The 16,996-nt window shown below is 42.0% G+C and overlaps 1 protein-coding gene across 2 annotated transcripts; it reads left to right on the top strand.

The window, feature by feature from the left end:
* The first annotated feature begins 413 nt into the window (after window positions 1-413).
* On the top strand, window positions 414-12,615 carry LOC135554314 (low-density lipoprotein receptor-like). Of its 2 annotated transcripts, XM_064986549.1 has the most exons (19): window positions 414-544; window positions 645-705; window positions 5,540-5,665; window positions 5,790-5,912; window positions 6,090-6,467; window positions 6,604-6,726; window positions 6,835-6,957; window positions 7,140-7,259; window positions 7,626-7,751; window positions 7,878-8,049; window positions 8,200-8,427; window positions 8,539-8,657; window positions 8,774-8,913; window positions 9,048-9,189; window positions 9,469-9,612; window positions 9,728-9,976; window positions 10,117-10,191; window positions 10,317-10,480; window positions 10,623-12,615. In XM_064986549.1, the coding sequence occupies exons 2-19, from the start codon at window positions 648-650 to the stop codon at window positions 10,653-10,655; spliced, it is 2,643 nt and encodes an 880-aa protein (XP_064842621.1). In that variant the 5' UTR covers window positions 414-544; window positions 645-647; the 3' UTR covers window positions 10,656-12,615. The 2 variants fall into 2 exon arrangements, with proteins under 2 accessions (XP_064842621.1, XP_064842622.1); XM_064986550.1 differs by having other exon boundaries at window positions 424-705; window positions 9,746-9,976.
* Window positions 12,616-16,996: the final 4,381 nt, after the last annotated feature.

A 16,996-nucleotide genomic window follows, 5' to 3' on the forward strand; every position in this document is an offset into this window, starting at 1 on the left:
CTGCTTTTGAATAATTAGAAGCGCCTGTCAGAATGAGCTTATAGACAAATATTGGTATGTCTAGGCCCCCCTCTAGTGTGTGTGTGTGTGTGTGTGTGTGTGTGTGTGTGTGTGTGTGTGTGTGTGTGTGTGTGTGTGTGTGTGTGTGTGTGTGTGTGTGTGTGTGTGTGTGTGTGTGTGTGTGTTCGGTTCGTGCATGGAGCTTTAAGAATTAACTCAAGACACACATACACACACGCACACACAAAGGGTTAAACAGTAGTAAAATAGAGCGTCTGGAGACACGCCTTTCGATAGTGAGGCTCTCTGTATTCCAGAGATCACACCACTCCAAACCCCGCCCTATGCTTAGTGGGCTCCTCCCGTTCCAGCCCACTCCTGGACCACATTGAAATTGCTCTGATGTTGCCAAACATGATTACACTGTCAGGAGCATCCTTGCCTAACCTCTCGTCCCAAACGCATCTTAATCCAGAACATAAGAGCAGAGGAACTGAATAGCTCGGAAGCAGTGACTTTAAAATAAAACAATCGTTTTAACTTGGTAAATGAATAACCATATCATATACATTGTTATAGCTGTGTCAGTGTACCTCATTGACAGTCAGAGTAAAGTGTAAATCATTTGAACAATTTGGCTGCAGACTATGGGACGGTTGCTGTGCGTGCTGTTGGTGTTCCTGGCTTGCTGTGTTGTCCAAACAAGTAAGTATCTTTATTCTAACATAGGTCTACTCTAGTGTATCGTAAACCTCGGGAATAATTCACAATTCATTTGGCTTATTTGTTATTTGTTCCATTAATGCATAGTCGCAAAGTAAGTATATTTTTAAACATAGCCTACCTTCTTGTTAAATATTATTTCGGTCGTAAATGGCAGTTATCAATCGATTTGAAATGTTTTTTCGCCCACTCTTGGACATCGCCTGATGCATCTCGACGGTGGAGGGGGCTAGTTATTTGTAGAATGTAGGTCAAATTTGTGTTGCATCTTGAAGAAGCTGCGATAATGTGCAACACAAATAGTTTCTTATTATTATCAGAACGCAATTATTTATTTTGTTATTGCACTCACATGTACCTTTAGATACATTTACATCATCTATTTTTACCGGCATTTGTATGATTTAACTACGTTCACTGCCTCTGATTTGTTGTTGGCCATGAGATTCCGTGGCCAATCAGATTTGAGAATGTGCAACAAGACGTTTCCGAAAGCTTGTTTGCGAAGCTAAATTATGTTTGCGTTGTAGTGCATGTTGAGAAGAGCAGCAGTTTACATTTTCGCATTGTGCAATACTTTTTTGTGTAAGACAATTATTTTGTTCGTAGGCTATTGTTATTTTAAAGCTATAATCCTTCATTGCTACATCAATTTTAGTATTTATAAATTAAAGGGATAGTACGGAGTCGGAGTCAGATGAACTCGTGGATACCATTGGCCAGTATGAAGGAAGTTTGAGGTAGTTTAGCGAGCCAATGCTAACTAGTATTAGCGCAATGATTAGAAGTTTATGGGTATCTATCTAGTAAGTTAAGAACATATTCTTATTTACAATGACGGCCGACCCTGGCCAAACCCGGACGATGCTCGTCCAATTTAGGGACTCCCAATCATGGCCAGCTGTGATGCAGTCTGGAATCAAACCAGGGACTGTAGTGATGCCTCTAGCACCCAGATGCAGTGCCTTAGACCGCTGTGCCACTTATACATACCCAATGAGCTTAGTCCAGCTGTTGTACACCAATATGCGTGATTTCCCTCCAATGTTTGTAAACAATATAGGCTAAATGTAAACAAACCCTGCATAGTCTCAAAACATGGTTCAAATTATAATGTTGATATCCTGGATGGTCAGTCCTTGCATCTATAGTCTGTCTGTGTCTATGAATTTGAGAGAGGTTACATTTCTTCAGGCCTGTCCCTCAGCTTTTTACCAAAACAGAGGCTTTAAAGTGCAAAAATCTTCCAAATTCAGGTACAGCAGATTACAAGTGAGTTATTGTATAATTAGGCTACATAGCAAGGCTGCAATAGACTAAATGTGTTCTCAATTGATGCAATAACCAGTCACATTGCAATCTAGATTCTCTGGTGTTCACACGTGTTTTTGACTCTTTCATGATGTATTGATGGCCCTATGACATCATTGTGGTGGGCCACCCTGAGAATTAAAGGAATCCCTCTTGCCCACCTCCACAAAGCATGACTTTTAAGTATTTATCTTGAGGCAACATTCCAACGTATTGGTTCAACACCATCTGCCAACACCATTTATGCAATAACTTCCAGTGTTAGTGTTGGGACCAGTATGGAAATGTTTGGGAAAAAGTGCCAGGAACGTGTTGGAACTGGCTCTCACACTCCTATCCATTGACACAACAGAGTTGTGTTGTTGTGAGAGCATCAGCAGTCTGAAACAGTCTGTGCTCATTCTCACATTGTCTATTGTCTTATCAGGAGGAACGGACATCCCTCATATTGCGCAATCTGTAACGTGCAGATATATCAAGAATGTGACATCGAATGGGAGACTCACACTGGGAACTTGATTCAAACTATTTGCAAATAATCAGAAAGAATACAGTTTTTGCCATGACATTTTCTGAGGGCCTAAATGGAGAGTGCTGGGCAATAAATAAAAGTAGTTGCAGAATGACATGCCCCATCTCAAAAAAGATCTGTTCCATCACCTATTTAGAAAGTGGTACTGATTAACTGTAAGCCTGTGCAAATCACTTTATCATGCTATCTGTGAACCATGTCCATGCCTTCTAAGTGTCATATGAAGATATTTTTACTTTATTCGCCAGCTTCAACAGCTCATCAAACAGTGGGCAGAGCTGTTTCCTCTCCTCCAGCTTGTCCTGATAGAGAACAGAAGATCAATAAACACACCACACATCAGAGGACAGACAAACAAGTATACCACGTTACATTTCTCCCCAAGGTTAATCAGTAAACCTTGTCAGTCCGAGCCTTTGATGGACTGAACTTTAAGCCTAACCAAATGTTATTGAAGGCAGGGCATTCGCCTGCATCTGACCATCATTTCTCTCTGAGAATGAGGACAGGTGGACATGATAAAGAGAGAGAGAGACGTTGATAGCTTTTAATTAGAGTCTATATACTCACCTGGCCCTAGAGGGTCATATTGTGTGAGTTACTAGAACACAAACTGTTTTCCAAGGTATGGCAGTGTGAAATGTGATCACATCTGGGTATTATTTTATGTTCTCTCTCAGTTGTGTGGGTATTCATTCACTTGTTGTTTTGCTCTTATTTTGTGGCTAGTCTTGTTCACTGACAAGGGAACTCTATAGATAAGACAACCAGGTAAGATAAGATTAAAGTCACTAATGATAAAACCTTTAAAGAAAGGGAGTGCACATGGAAGAGGGTCCCACCAATACAGCCTCCCATAGTACACTCTTATATGGGGACAGCTGGGTCCAGAACTGGAATGGCAGTAACCTGTTCAGCTGTGGAGACATGGTGAATGAGGACATTGACTTCTCATGTTCATACTGTTTGTTCACAGAGTCATATCTGTACTAGATTTCCCCATTTAATTTCCATCCACTTTCCCAGATCTTCTGTTGACATCTGTTGAAGAACGGAACGAAAAGCAACAGAACTGCACTGTCACAGTTTATGACCAAAATATCTCAGTAAAGAAAATGTAGGCCAAACCATGAGCCTTCTCTTAAATTAGCATAAATTGTTAAATCTTTCCAAATTCCCTTATTTACATTCTTGAAATAACATGGTAGTGCAATTCAGTAGGTATTATTGTTCCTGCAACTGAAACCGTTGGTGAGAAACTAAAGATTCACCTCACCCAGGAACTGTCCTGTTTTGAAAATCCATCCTCAGTGGTCAGTGAAAAGAGTACCTAGCCCACTATTGTCTCTATTGTTATTATCATGCAAACCTTCCGCTTGACCCAATCAGCTACCAGTGGTGTGATTCAAGCTCCTCCCTTTGGTCAAGCTCCTCCCTTTGGCTCCTATCAGAAACAGGTGTCCATCCAGTGTTTTGAGGCCTAAGTGCAGGATAAGGAATTCCCAGTGGCATCTGGACACTGCTGTGAGTCATCTCTGTGGCCAGTGGCACTGATGTACAGTACAGTGTCTTAATTGGTTCCTCCAGTTCACTAACTAGGGTGATTTAGATAGGGGGTTGGGTGGAGAGCTGTAGGAGGTCTAGAAGGTCTTTGATGGATGAAGAGCATTCAGAACTGCATGGAGGATAATGAAGATGTTAAGGAGAACATAACATCAGCCAGTACTGTATGTCTACGATCTCTTCTCATTTGTCTTCAGTCACCACCACCCAATTACTGACAAAAATGTACATTCTCCACTACCAATGGCATGTGTAAAATTAGTGTGTGTGTGTGTGTGCATGTATCAGTGTGTTTGAGTTGTAGATTCTCCACATCCCTCCTCTATAGGCAGGTTGGAATTTGCACGTGTCTGTACATGTATATGTGTGTATGTTGAGGGAGAGGGTCATAATGGGCCTCTCCCACCCATCCCCCTGCCTCTTTGTTGATGTGTTACCAGCATCCCTGCCATAGCCCACCGAACAGCCATCCCCTCCCCCATTCACTGTCACATATGACTGCAAGCTGGGAAATGAGACCCAGAAGATGCAACCTGCTCTAGCACTTTTGTTTTAACTCTATATATTCTGATTTATGGTCTGCTCAAGTATTTGCCTCAGATAACATCCACAGAGTTACAGAAAACAGACACCTTTTCCTTTTCCTGTGGTTTATTATGATGTCAGGATACAGGTGTTGAAATAATGTGTTGTGTTCTTGACTGACCTGACAGTACGTAGATGATAAAGCAGAGAAATACCACTGGTTGTCCTATCCTGCTAAGGCTTTGCAGTGCCATGGGCTTGGCTTGCCACGCAACCCCTCTCGGGAAAGTGTCTGATTTGTGTACTTTGCCAGGAGTACCAGTACCAGATCAGTGTGCATCTATATACAGTGTCCTCTTGGGAAAGCATCTGGTTTGTGTACTTTGCCAGGAGTACCAGTACCAGATCAGTGTGCAGCTATATACAGTGTCCTCTCGGGAAAGCATCTGGTTTGTGTACTTTGCCAGGAGTACCAGTACCAGATTAGTGTGCATCTATATACAGTGTCCTCTTGGGAAAGCATCTGGTTTGTGTACTTTGCCAGGAGTACCAGTACCAGATCAGTGTGCAGCTATATACAGTGTCCTCTCGGGAAAGCATCTGGTTTGTGTACTTTGCCAGGAGTACCAGTACCAGATCAGTGTGCAGCTATATACAGTGTCCTCTCGGGAAAGCATCTGGTTTGTGTGCTTCCCAGAAATAAATAAAACAGCAATTGGTTTCGTTCATGAGAGATTTATTGTCCCATTATACAATGTATCCGGGGTTGTAAATGTTATTCAGTTAAATGCTCCTTAAAGCCCATTTTGATTTTGATATTTTGTTGTTCACCAGAATGAATAGTCATGGACTGACCGTGTGGGTACGTGTGTTTTTCCCTTATAGACACAGAGACAGTATGTGGGATCGGGCAGTTTCTGTGTGGGAACGGGAAGTGCATTACGCTGAGATGGGTGTGTGACGACACAGATGATTGTGGAGATGGAACTGACGAGCTCCCCGGAACCTGCTGTGAGTAACACATACCACCGTAGCTAATAGGAATACAATAGAGGATTGAACCACACTTCTAGTTCAACATCTTTTTCAGTTTCAGTCACTGATGGTTATTCTCTCTTTTCGGTTGCACCTGTAGCGGCCAGAACATGCAGAACCACAGAGTTCAGCTGTGGTGGACGTCTGAACCAGTGTGTTCCCGGTACCTGGCTCTGTGACGGCAAAGCAGACTGTGAGAATGGAGCTGATGAGGAGAGCTGTGGTGAGTGGTCCTGTCTTCTCCACTCTCTATGGTACCTTTCACCCCAACTTACCTCCCAACATTTCCCCTTCTCTCATCTACTCTCTCTTTTCCTTCTCAGTCCCATTCTTTCCCAACTGATATAAGCCTGACAAATGAGGCTCCCCTCTAACACACACGTCTCTGTTCCTCCCACAGCGCCCAAGCACTGCACAGATAACAAATTCCACTGCAGTAACGGCCAGTGTGTGTCGGCCTCTTTTGTGTGTGATGAGGAGTTGGACTGTGATGACGGGAGCGACGAGGCTTCCTGCCCACCCACCACCTGTAGCTCCACCTCCTTCCAGTGCAACAACTCTGTGTGTGTGCCGCGCCTGTGGGCCTGCGACGGAGACGCTGACTGCTCGGATGGCTCCGACGAGTGGCCCCAGAACTGTGGGACAAGAGCCCCTGAGGGTGCCCCCAAGCACTGCTCCCTTCGGGAGTTCCAATGTGGCAGCGGGGAGTGTATCCACAGCAGCTGGAAATGTGATGGAGGATTCGACTGCCTGGATCGCTCTGACGAGACCAACTGTAGTGAGTACATTCCCTCTCTCTTATTACCCTTTTATTGCTTCTGTTAGCTATATTCACTTTAATATTTTCTGTCTTTAATATGTAAGTTGCATATGGATTTTTTGACTGACCTCTCAATCTCTCCTTCTCTCCATAGGCCGTCTCACCTGCCGCCCCGATGAGTTCCAATGCGGTGATGGCACCTGTATCCACGGCGGTCGCCAATGTAACCGCCAGTACGACTGCAGAGACTTGAGTGATGAAATGGGCTGTGTCAATGGTAGGCTCTTGCCCCACATAAAGCTACTACCTCTGCTTCTACTACTGTGACCTACTGGGATGGTAATACTACCTTTGTGTTATAGTCACACTTTCCTCTCCTCCACAGTGAGCCATTGCAAGGGTCCCACCAGGTTTAAGTGCCGTAGTGGGGAGTGCATCAGCATGGAGAAAGTGTGTGACAAGCAGCGTGACTGCAGGGACTGGTCAGATGAGCCTCTCAGAGAGTGTGGTAAGTATGAAGATGGAACATGTACTTAGGGGGAATATTGTTTTGCCTATGGTTAGCTTCTCACGTAAAATGAGTTGGATGGAAACAATGGGAATGCTATCTAGTTGTGGTTGCTGAAAGAAAGAAGGAGCTGTGGACTTGTGTTGAACTGTCACTTTTCTCTCCTCTAACCCTCCCTGCAGATTCCAACGAGTGCCTGTACAACAATGGCGGCTGCTCACACATCTGCAATGACCTGAAGTTCGGCTATGAGTGCCAATGCCCCACCGGCTACTACCTGACGGACAAGAAACGCTGTGAAGGTAAAACTCCTTACCACTGCAGCTGCATGTGTGTCCACAGAGCTCAAAAAGTTGGCTCAATCAGCAGCCATATTGGATCTGATGTCCGTGCCAATGTGGACTTCAGACTGTACATCCTTTAGGCCTAGAGCCAGGCGATGTGCCCATTGATACCTTTGCCTTAGTTCAACCCTGTATGGCAGTGTAAGCTGGTGCTAGTGGGGTGAGAAGGTCTCTGTCCTGACTGGACCACTTCCCTGTGGAGCCATGATGACACAGTGCTGTTACTGTCAAACCCCCTTTGTTTGACCCTATGCCACCGTTTACCTTCTCCAACACTGTGCCAGTTACACAGACGTCATATCTGTCCTGTACCTCTTCCCACAGATATCGATGAGTGTGCCAACCCAGACATCTGCAGTCAGATCTGTGTCAATCATATGGGCAGCTACAAGTGCGAGTGTGAGGATGGCTACCAGGTCGACCCAGCGACCAAAGCCTGCAAGGCCATCGGTAAGTATTGGTCCTAAGAAAGACTGAATGCTTACTTTGCTCATGTTTTGATCAAGTTTATTTTTTAAATGTCATGGGTCATGTATTGCAGTTAGTGGAACGATACTCTCTCGTCTGATCACACAGGCACTGTAGCCTATCTGTTCTTCACCAATCGCCATGAGGTGAGGAAGATGACACTGGACAAGAGTGAGTACACGCGTGTCATCCCCCACCTGAAGAATGCAGTGGCTCTGGACATGGACATGGTTGCCAAGGAGATTTACTGGTCTGACCTCTCCCAGAAGAAGATCTACAGGTGAGCAAAGCTTCCATGTTACCTTTATCCATAGAGCCCTGTTGTATTCCTATTGCTCCTAGTGATATCTTGATGATGTTGATTCGAATGATGATGATAGTATAATAAATATATTTTCTCTCTATTTTCCACCCTTCTCCCACAATCCAGCACCTCAATGAACTTGGCTGCAGACACAGCACAGCACAAAGTTCTGATTGACAGTGACATCGAAGCTCCGGAGGGCATCGCCTTTGACTGGGTCCACGGCAACATCTACTGGACCGACAGTATCCGCAGCAGCATCTCTGTGTCAACCGCCAACGGGAGGCGCCGCAAGACTCTCTTCCAGAATGACCTGGCCAAGCCCCGCGCTATTGTGGTCGACCCCCACAGCAAGTAGGTATCACACATTGGCTTCAAGATTGAGCACAATGACAGAAACATTGAGCCTACACAGGATATCTGTTGAATGATGACATGCTTCAATAAATGTGTTCTACTGCCTAGTTTCATGTACTGGACTGATTGGGGAACTCCAGCCAAGATTGAGAAGGGAGGTCTGAACGGAGGAGACCGTGCTGCTCTGGTCACAGACAACATTGTGTGGCCCAACGGAATCACCCTTGGTGAGCACTTTCATAACTTCCTACCTTTGTGTGTGAGGGTGACCATGCATAATTGTGTGTGTTTCTGCATGGTCACTCTGGTCTGACTAGTTTCTCTTGTCCTATCCCCTGGTCAGACCTGCTGAACCAGCGGCTGTACTGGGTGGACTCCAAGCTGCACACCCTCTCCAGTATCGACGTCCAGGGTGGCGGCCGAAGGACACTCATTATAGACGAACACAGGCTAGCCCATCCCCTAGGCATCACTGTGTTTGAGGTGAGTGCCAAAATTACACTTTGACTTTTAAATGAGGCACTATGAAAAGAAGTCTGAAAATAACCATATATATTTCATATGTTTATGCAGAGATGAGAAATGTTTAAATGGAGTACTGTGTATTCTGTGTGTAGGAAAGAGTGTTTTGGACAGATGTCAGCAACAATGCCATTCTGAGTGCCAACCGTATGACAGGCAGGGACATCAAGCCTGTGGCAGAGCACCTGGTATCCCCAGAGGACATTGTGTTGTACCACAACCTCAAACAGCCAACTGGTATGTATCAGGTCTCTCAGATTTTTAATCTTCCCATAGTTAGTTAGATCAGTAGTTTGTTTATGCAAGAGTAGCCATAGAGTTAGGAACCAATATGTTTTGGCGTGACGGTTGCACCTCAGGGATGCATTTTATTCAAAGTGCTATTTTTGTGTCTGGAGCCTCAGACTATTACAATTAAGTTACAATGCTGCAGTAGCATAGCAATAGCAATGTGCTTTCTATTGAGACAAACCAGTACCCAGACTTAATCCCCTCCTCCCCTCTGCTCCACTCCAGGCAGGGACTGGTGCAAGGTGGCCAACGGAGGCTGTGAGTTCATGTGTCTGGCAGCCCCCCAGGTGGGCCTACATTCCCCCAAGTACACCTGTGCATGCCCTGACAACATGCTGCTGGCCAAAGACATGAGGAAATGTGTACCAGGTATATATATCTAGCTGCACCCTCAGCCTCTCTATATAGCATAACACAGGGGAAATATATGATCCCTTGCTTCCTGTATAATATCTAACCTAAGTGTCATCTGTATATTGACTAGCTGCACCAACATCTGCAGCTCCAGTCAAGGCCATTGTTCCCTCACCCAACCCCCCACCGGCACCCGCCCACACCTCCCCTGCACCTCCAGCTCGCGCCACCACTAAGGCCCCCATCATCGCTACCACAGTTACGCCTGCGCCTCCCCGCATTACCAAGCCTGTGCCACGCAACCCCCAGCCTGTCCAGCCAGATACACCCAGGATCCCTAAGGCCCAGACGACCACAGTGCCTCACGTCACCACTCAGGGTAAGCACGACTTAAATGTGTGCTCTCATTAAATGCAGGAGTTATCAGCACTGAATATTTTGAAAGATGAAACTTTCCTGGAACATCACACTTTGACATGGTGTATCATTGATCTAAATTGTTCTTGTTTTGCCCTTCAGACATCCGCCATGAATTTGCTGCTATACCCACAGCCTCTTCAACCCCTGCAGCTTTATACATCGCGCTGCCTATAGGTAAGATGCTTTAACATCACTGACTTAGACACACAGTTAGCATGATTATTATACACCAATGACATTAAAACCCCACTTTAGCATCAACACAACCCCTCTGACCTGTATGCCTCTCTCTCTCTCAGCCATTGTGTGTCTGGTGGCCTTTGTTGCTGTGCTGCTGTGGAGGAACTATAGACTGAAGAACACCAACACCATTCACTTTGAAAACCCAGTCTACCAGAAGACCACTGAAGACCAGGTGCACATATGCAGGAGCCACAGTCCAGACGGCTACTCCTACCCACCGGTAAGAGGCCAATCTGTCATACACACTCAATCTCAATGTCACTTGTTTGTGTTTTTGTATTAGCATATGTAGCCTATGGTATGTTGTACAGTAGCTATAATTCAGTGACCTAATGTATTCCTCTTTGTTTCCTTCCCCTCAGAGACAGATTGTGAGTCTTGATGATGAGGCTTGACCGTAGTGCTGCCGTTCCCTGCCAACACAAACGCTTTAAGAGGAGAGAGCAGAGGAGTAAGAGAGACATTTTATATAAGCTATCTTGTTTTTTTTTACCTCACAACCTCAAAGACATGAGAAGGCAGAGAAAGTGTCATACCGCTGACCAAACCACTGTGTGGTCAAAGACAAAGAAAGAAAGAAAAGCAGGAAAAGGAGGAAGATTTCTCATTCATGTGTCTTTCTTGCCCATTTGTGCACAATCCAGAGCCATAAGAGACCATCAACTCATCTCCACCAAGCTTGAGTTTTACTGGCCAATTCTACACCATAGTATTTCTCTCAGAGATGATTTGTCTGAACTGTGAAATGTTTAACAAATGCAAGACAGTTCAGACGTTGAACCACATTATGAAAGAACAGTAATGTAATTGTAATATTTGAGTGTTTTGTGTTTGTGAAGAAGTGCCCTTGATATAAGAGGTGACAGCAACTTTATTTAACACCACTTAGAATTGAGAAAAATCTCTCTTTCTTGTTATGTAGAATTCAGAAATGAGGTATTGTAAATAACGTAGGTATTTATTTGACTTATTTCTGAGACTGACAAAATGTTGAGAAATAATGAGCGGATCATATCTTTTACTATGTCTAGGTTCATTTCTTTGTTCCTGAATTGTTTTAATATCAAAATCTGATATCTGATAACACCTGAGCCACTTGTTGAAATGAAACCCTTTGATAGTGAATGTCGTCTTGAATTCTATAAATGAGCCAATTTTACCTCTGTATCATCACCAGACAGGGACAAAGTCAAATCATAGCTTTTTATACCAATCGTCCACATTGCCTCACTAGTTGTTATCCAAATGGACGGTTAAACCCACTGACACATATACTGTATTTCTAACACTATTGCTGGGGGAACATTCAGTTTCCCTAATATGGTGTTTAATTGCAAGCCAAGACAGTAGATTTAGGACAGTCTGTCTGATATGTATCTTTCTCATTTTCTCCATTGTTTTACTTTCTGTCATCCACTCCTTCTCAATCTTCCCTTTCTTTCAGCCCAACTGTGTGAAAGCAGTATATAATTGTGTAATTCTTCTATGACAGAAAGCCTTAAACCATGTTCATTGTTCATGTGTCATGCGACAGTAGTACACAGACTACACTTTTAGAAAAAAAGGGTGCTATTTAGAACCTAAAAGGGTTATTGGGCTGTCCCCATAGCAGAACCATTTGAAGAACCCTTTTTGGTTCCAGATAGGACCCTATTGGGTTCCATGTAGAACCCTTTCCACAGAGGATTATACATGGAATTCAAAAGGGTTCTACCAGGAACCAAAAAGGGTTCTACTATGGGGACAGCTGAACCATTTTAAAACCCTTTTTTCTAAGAGTGTAGCAAATCATGTCTTCATTCAGGTTCAGAAACACAAGATGCCTTTTAATGGTTTTCACAGCATTGTTTACTGGAGAGAGAGATTTATTTGTAAAAACTGACTATGACAGTTCTACGTACTGGAATAGAAGCCATCCAAGTGCATTATATATCATGCTGATAATCTTTTAACCAGATGATCTATTCAAATACTCATGATAGTGTTGAGGTGGCTTTAGGCCACAATGTTTGACACCTCTTTCTCTGCGATCAGAGGGAAATTAATGTGTCTAACTGTTTACAATTAAATATGTTTGACCTTGAGGATGTCACAGTGTTACAGGCATTAGACAGACAATTATATATGGCCTAAGCCTAACAAAGACATTTTTGTTGAGTCAGTGAAAGTTTTTGTTTATGTTTCTGTTGTGTTTTTTTTATGTGGGGTTGGGACTAAACATATTGTTTAATTCAATAGCCATATGGAATAAATCAATAAATTTGTGTTAACTAACATCAACAGTGCAGATCATGAATATGTAAATATTATGTTCATAATGTATTTGTAAATATTCATTAAAAAAATTGGTCATGATGTCCCAGTGTAGAATTTGTACACCGTTAAACACTTGATGTACATAAATAAATGTTTATATTTATTTTAGAATCATTACACTCTGATTGGTACTTTACTTGAAGCCTGAAGTTTTGGTCTGATAAGCCTTTTTGTGTTGTAAATGTGTCATACATACACAAAATACAGGTTACAAGTTAACTGTGTTAATTGTGTTTACTGCCTTTGGTTTTCCATTATTAATTAATATTGAGATGCTTTCATGGTTTTCAAAATAATCACCTTTCACATAGATCTATTATACTTTATAATTCCATCAGATTTTTAGCACTAATTTGAGAATGACATTTTTCCGGAATGACATTTCTTTATCCTTATAGATAATACGGGCACTACCAATGGCTATTACATTAGCAGGATGACAGCCTGTTGAATAACACAAACGTTCTGTAATTCCTGACAGAAGCATGGGAGGTATGATGTATTTATTTATGAAATTGTATGATTGTAAATACACAAATCACACAGGTGTTTTATATTCCCGGACTATGTTGATTTATTGTGTTTAATTATATGGACTCAGACGACTGACCTTTAGTGTGAGCTTGTTTTTGTCTTAAAGAAAGAAAAAGGAGCACTCTGTTTCCGCACAGATCTGATTATTTATTGACGGGACGTAGGCCTACTTTTTGTTCAAGCTGGGAGGGAGTGTGTATGGGTACTTTCTTTCTATATGTAGACTGAAATATCTCATCTTCATGTCATATTGCCACGAGCTTTCTGGTCTACAAAGTCATAATGACACCAGTTTCTGTCAAAGCTACTGCACAAGAACACTTCAAGAGAACACTTTTTTACAGCACAAATCTCCAACTGAAACAATTTTGCAGATTGTGGTGGCAACCTTAAAAAACAGTGTCCAAGAATAACAGGAACAGCATCCAAGAAAGAAATGAGGTCTCAGGCTATATCGCTCAGGTCAAACTGTCTATGTGTCCTGGCTGCGGGCTCCCTACTGTAGACAAAGTTCAAGGCTGTGAAGGGAGGATAAATGATAACATACCAAGAAAACACACACACGCACGCACGCACGCGCGCGCGCACACACACACACACACACACACACACACACACACACACACACACACACACACACACACACACACACACACACACACACACACACACACACACACACACACACACACACACACACACACACAGTCACGTCTGTACTTATGAATATACAGTAAATACATAAAAAACATACAAACACACATACATCTCCATTCCATTCAGGTTGTGACTCTGGCTGCCATTGTGAAAGATGGAAAATTAGGAGAGTCCCCACCCTTATTGTCATGGGTGGTAACTGACCTTGGACACTAGGTTATCAAGTTACAGTAGGACAATACTGCACACACTTAAAGATAAAGTAGATGTTGGGTTTGGATCACTGGCTGAATAATGTTAACTTGCTGTCAGTAACTAGGACACTTATTCAGCAGTATATTTAGCCTCCTTTTGTTTGATTACTTTACTTGTGACATTCATCCAAACTAATAACTTCTCCCCGGAACATGACTTCATTTCCTAACACAGTGTCCTAGACTGGTTGTTTTTGTTGGCATGATGCGTTTTTGAAGCAAAGAACCTGGGGTTGTCCTTAATCATTAACATAACAACATGAGTTCAGTACAGCTGAACTGGAGCTGGAGTTTATTAGAGGTACAGCAGAGTGTAAAACTGTAACAAACTATCAATATGGGCAGTATTCTTTATACTGGTATTCATAAAGATTGGTGTAATAAACAGTTTACATCATCAGTGGAGTTAACATGAAATACAACCTATCTATATGGAAACATATTAACCATACTCTCTCATTTTAAGTAAACATTACAGAAGAGATAAATGGTGAGGCCATCCTGATGTTTGTTTTGTGTATATTGAATATCTGCCAATATTCTATGCAGAGGTTGGACGTATTCACTTTTCCCAGAAGGGGAAGCAGTGGGCGGAGGGTGGAAATAGGCCAGGGAAGGACACTGCTTCCTTCTGGAACCTGTTGATGTTTTGTCCATTGTTTACCTATATATCACGACTCACATTTTTAGGTGAGCCCTCTCGCGTAATGATGGCATGATACAGTGTCATTCTACACATCAGAAAGCATTGATTTGTAGTTTTGCTTCCAGTTAAACACTTCATCCCTTCTTGATCTATTTTCTTCAGATGAAGACAATCTTCATCTAATTTTTAACTCCAATTTATACCAGGTCAGGTGAGAAAAACTCCTGAGCCACGGGGTTGGCTATTATAAAAGGATACATAAATTACACCAATTTGGTGCCTTTTGAAATGTGTAACTTGGTTAAGAAAAACTGTTTGATTTCACTTCATTTTAACATTCTGCGATAAAGAGCACATGTTCAATTTAATAAAAAACGAGTTTTCCCAACTCAATAGGTTCAAAAACTAAATTACTACAGTAAGTGGCACTGACTCCCAAAGTAACAGGGTTGAAGATGTAATCCTAAATTAGCCATACATCCCCTTGTGACAGGGGAAAAGGAAGCTTGTTCTGTGCCACACGGAGGTGCAATTAAATGCAAAAAAATGAAATTGTTAAAACATTTCTAGCTTGTTTATCCATGGGTAACAGGGTTGACATGTTATGCTCGAACCACTCAGTTTTCCAAAACACCAGAAAATGGCCAAAAAGAGTAGAACCAACTCACTTTCTTGAACGCTATGATTTGATCATTAGATGTTAAGTAATAGTTTCACCATATTAAAACGAGAGTTCAGTTCATGTAATAGTGTTGACCTTAAAATGAGGGACAATTCGGGTTTTTCTTACCTTAAAATGAATCACTAATCACATTAAATATATATTGATCTTCAGAAAGGACATTGTCAAAGCAGCAAAATAACTGGGGCTTTACAATGATGGTGAAGGTCACAGAGGGTGCACTGAGGAACATGTCAAAATACAGAATGTTGTCTTCATTTACATAAAAAACTGATTTATTTAATTATCTATGTAGTCTATATTAAAGAGCACTTCAATAAATATAACAAGCTTTAAAAATTAAACATAGGTGCACAATTTCTACTTAAAACAACAAAAGGCACTCATTTCGTGAAACGACCCAGTTATATTGCTGTCCCTTGGCTATCACCTCCGACCTCAAATAAACACCTTCTTCCTATCTGAATTCCACTGCAGCCTTACTCCCTAGAGCCCTCCAATACCTGGTCGACTATTCAAAACATGACACAGGGAACAAGGTGAATGAAGCTACTTAAAGTCATGAATTATTCCAGAAACAGTCTCTTTATCTCAGGCACTATTATTTGCTTTAGGTGGGATGTGTTATTATTTGACAGACTCGTTTGACAGTGGTGATAAGCTACATAGATTGGCAAAGAATTGCAATGTAAACGTAACTGATGTTTTATTGTGGGGCCCTGGGAGATGAAGACTGACTCAGAGTAGCTGAGTACAAAGAGCAAACAGCAAAGAGAACATGAATAATAATTGATGCCATGTAAGACCATATACAAGGTTGTTGTTTGAAAGGATCCGAGTAAAGCCCAATTCAGGGAGGTCAGACCCACAGGAATGTTGAGGTGACAAACAGAATATACTGAGAGAATTTGGGCATAGTCCTAAATCGTCCAACTAGACAAAAACAGAACATTATATTGATGAAGTATAAAAAAGAATAGTTGTCTCAATAATTGCAATTGAAAACAGGGTGAGTAAAATGGTGTCTTTGACTTATTCTTTCTGAGTCAGATAATTGGAATAATGAATTCAATTACTGTTTTTAAAATACATTCATAAGTCTTGTGTAAACTATTCTCCCAGTAGACATTATCTCCTGTACTTTCACTGTCTGGTCACCTTATGATCTTAAAAAAAACATAGGGATGGACCAGCATGGTACATAAGGGCCTATACATATTGACAATTTGTACTAGAGCGCCTCCAGCTGTGCTACTGAGTCTCATTCAAAAAACATTGTGATGGGCTACTGCACCATACTACACACAGACAACACAAAAACATTAGATAGCTACAGAGTATATTCGCATTGTATCTGACAAACACATTGCTACTAGGTTGGAGATTATTACTCAACATAAATGATACGAATATTCTTACTAACGCAAAAGGCAAAGGCCATCAATGCTCTCAAACTAGGACCCTTAATATGAATATTTCTAAGAAATATTTGCAAATCAATATGTATTTTGTGATTTTTTTATATATACAAAAAAAGCATTTTTATATTGGCAACAAATATATTTGTTGATAAAACGTACATATTTTCTAAACCTATGATTGGTTGATCGTAGTTTGGAACTCTGACTCTCTCCTCGGGACACCACG

Source organism: Oncorhynchus masou, chromosome 14, assembly GCF_036934945.1.
Source record: "Oncorhynchus masou masou isolate Uvic2021 chromosome 14, UVic_Omas_1.1, whole genome shotgun sequence".
NCBI lineage: Eukaryota > Metazoa > Chordata > Actinopteri > Salmoniformes > Salmonidae > Oncorhynchus > Oncorhynchus masou.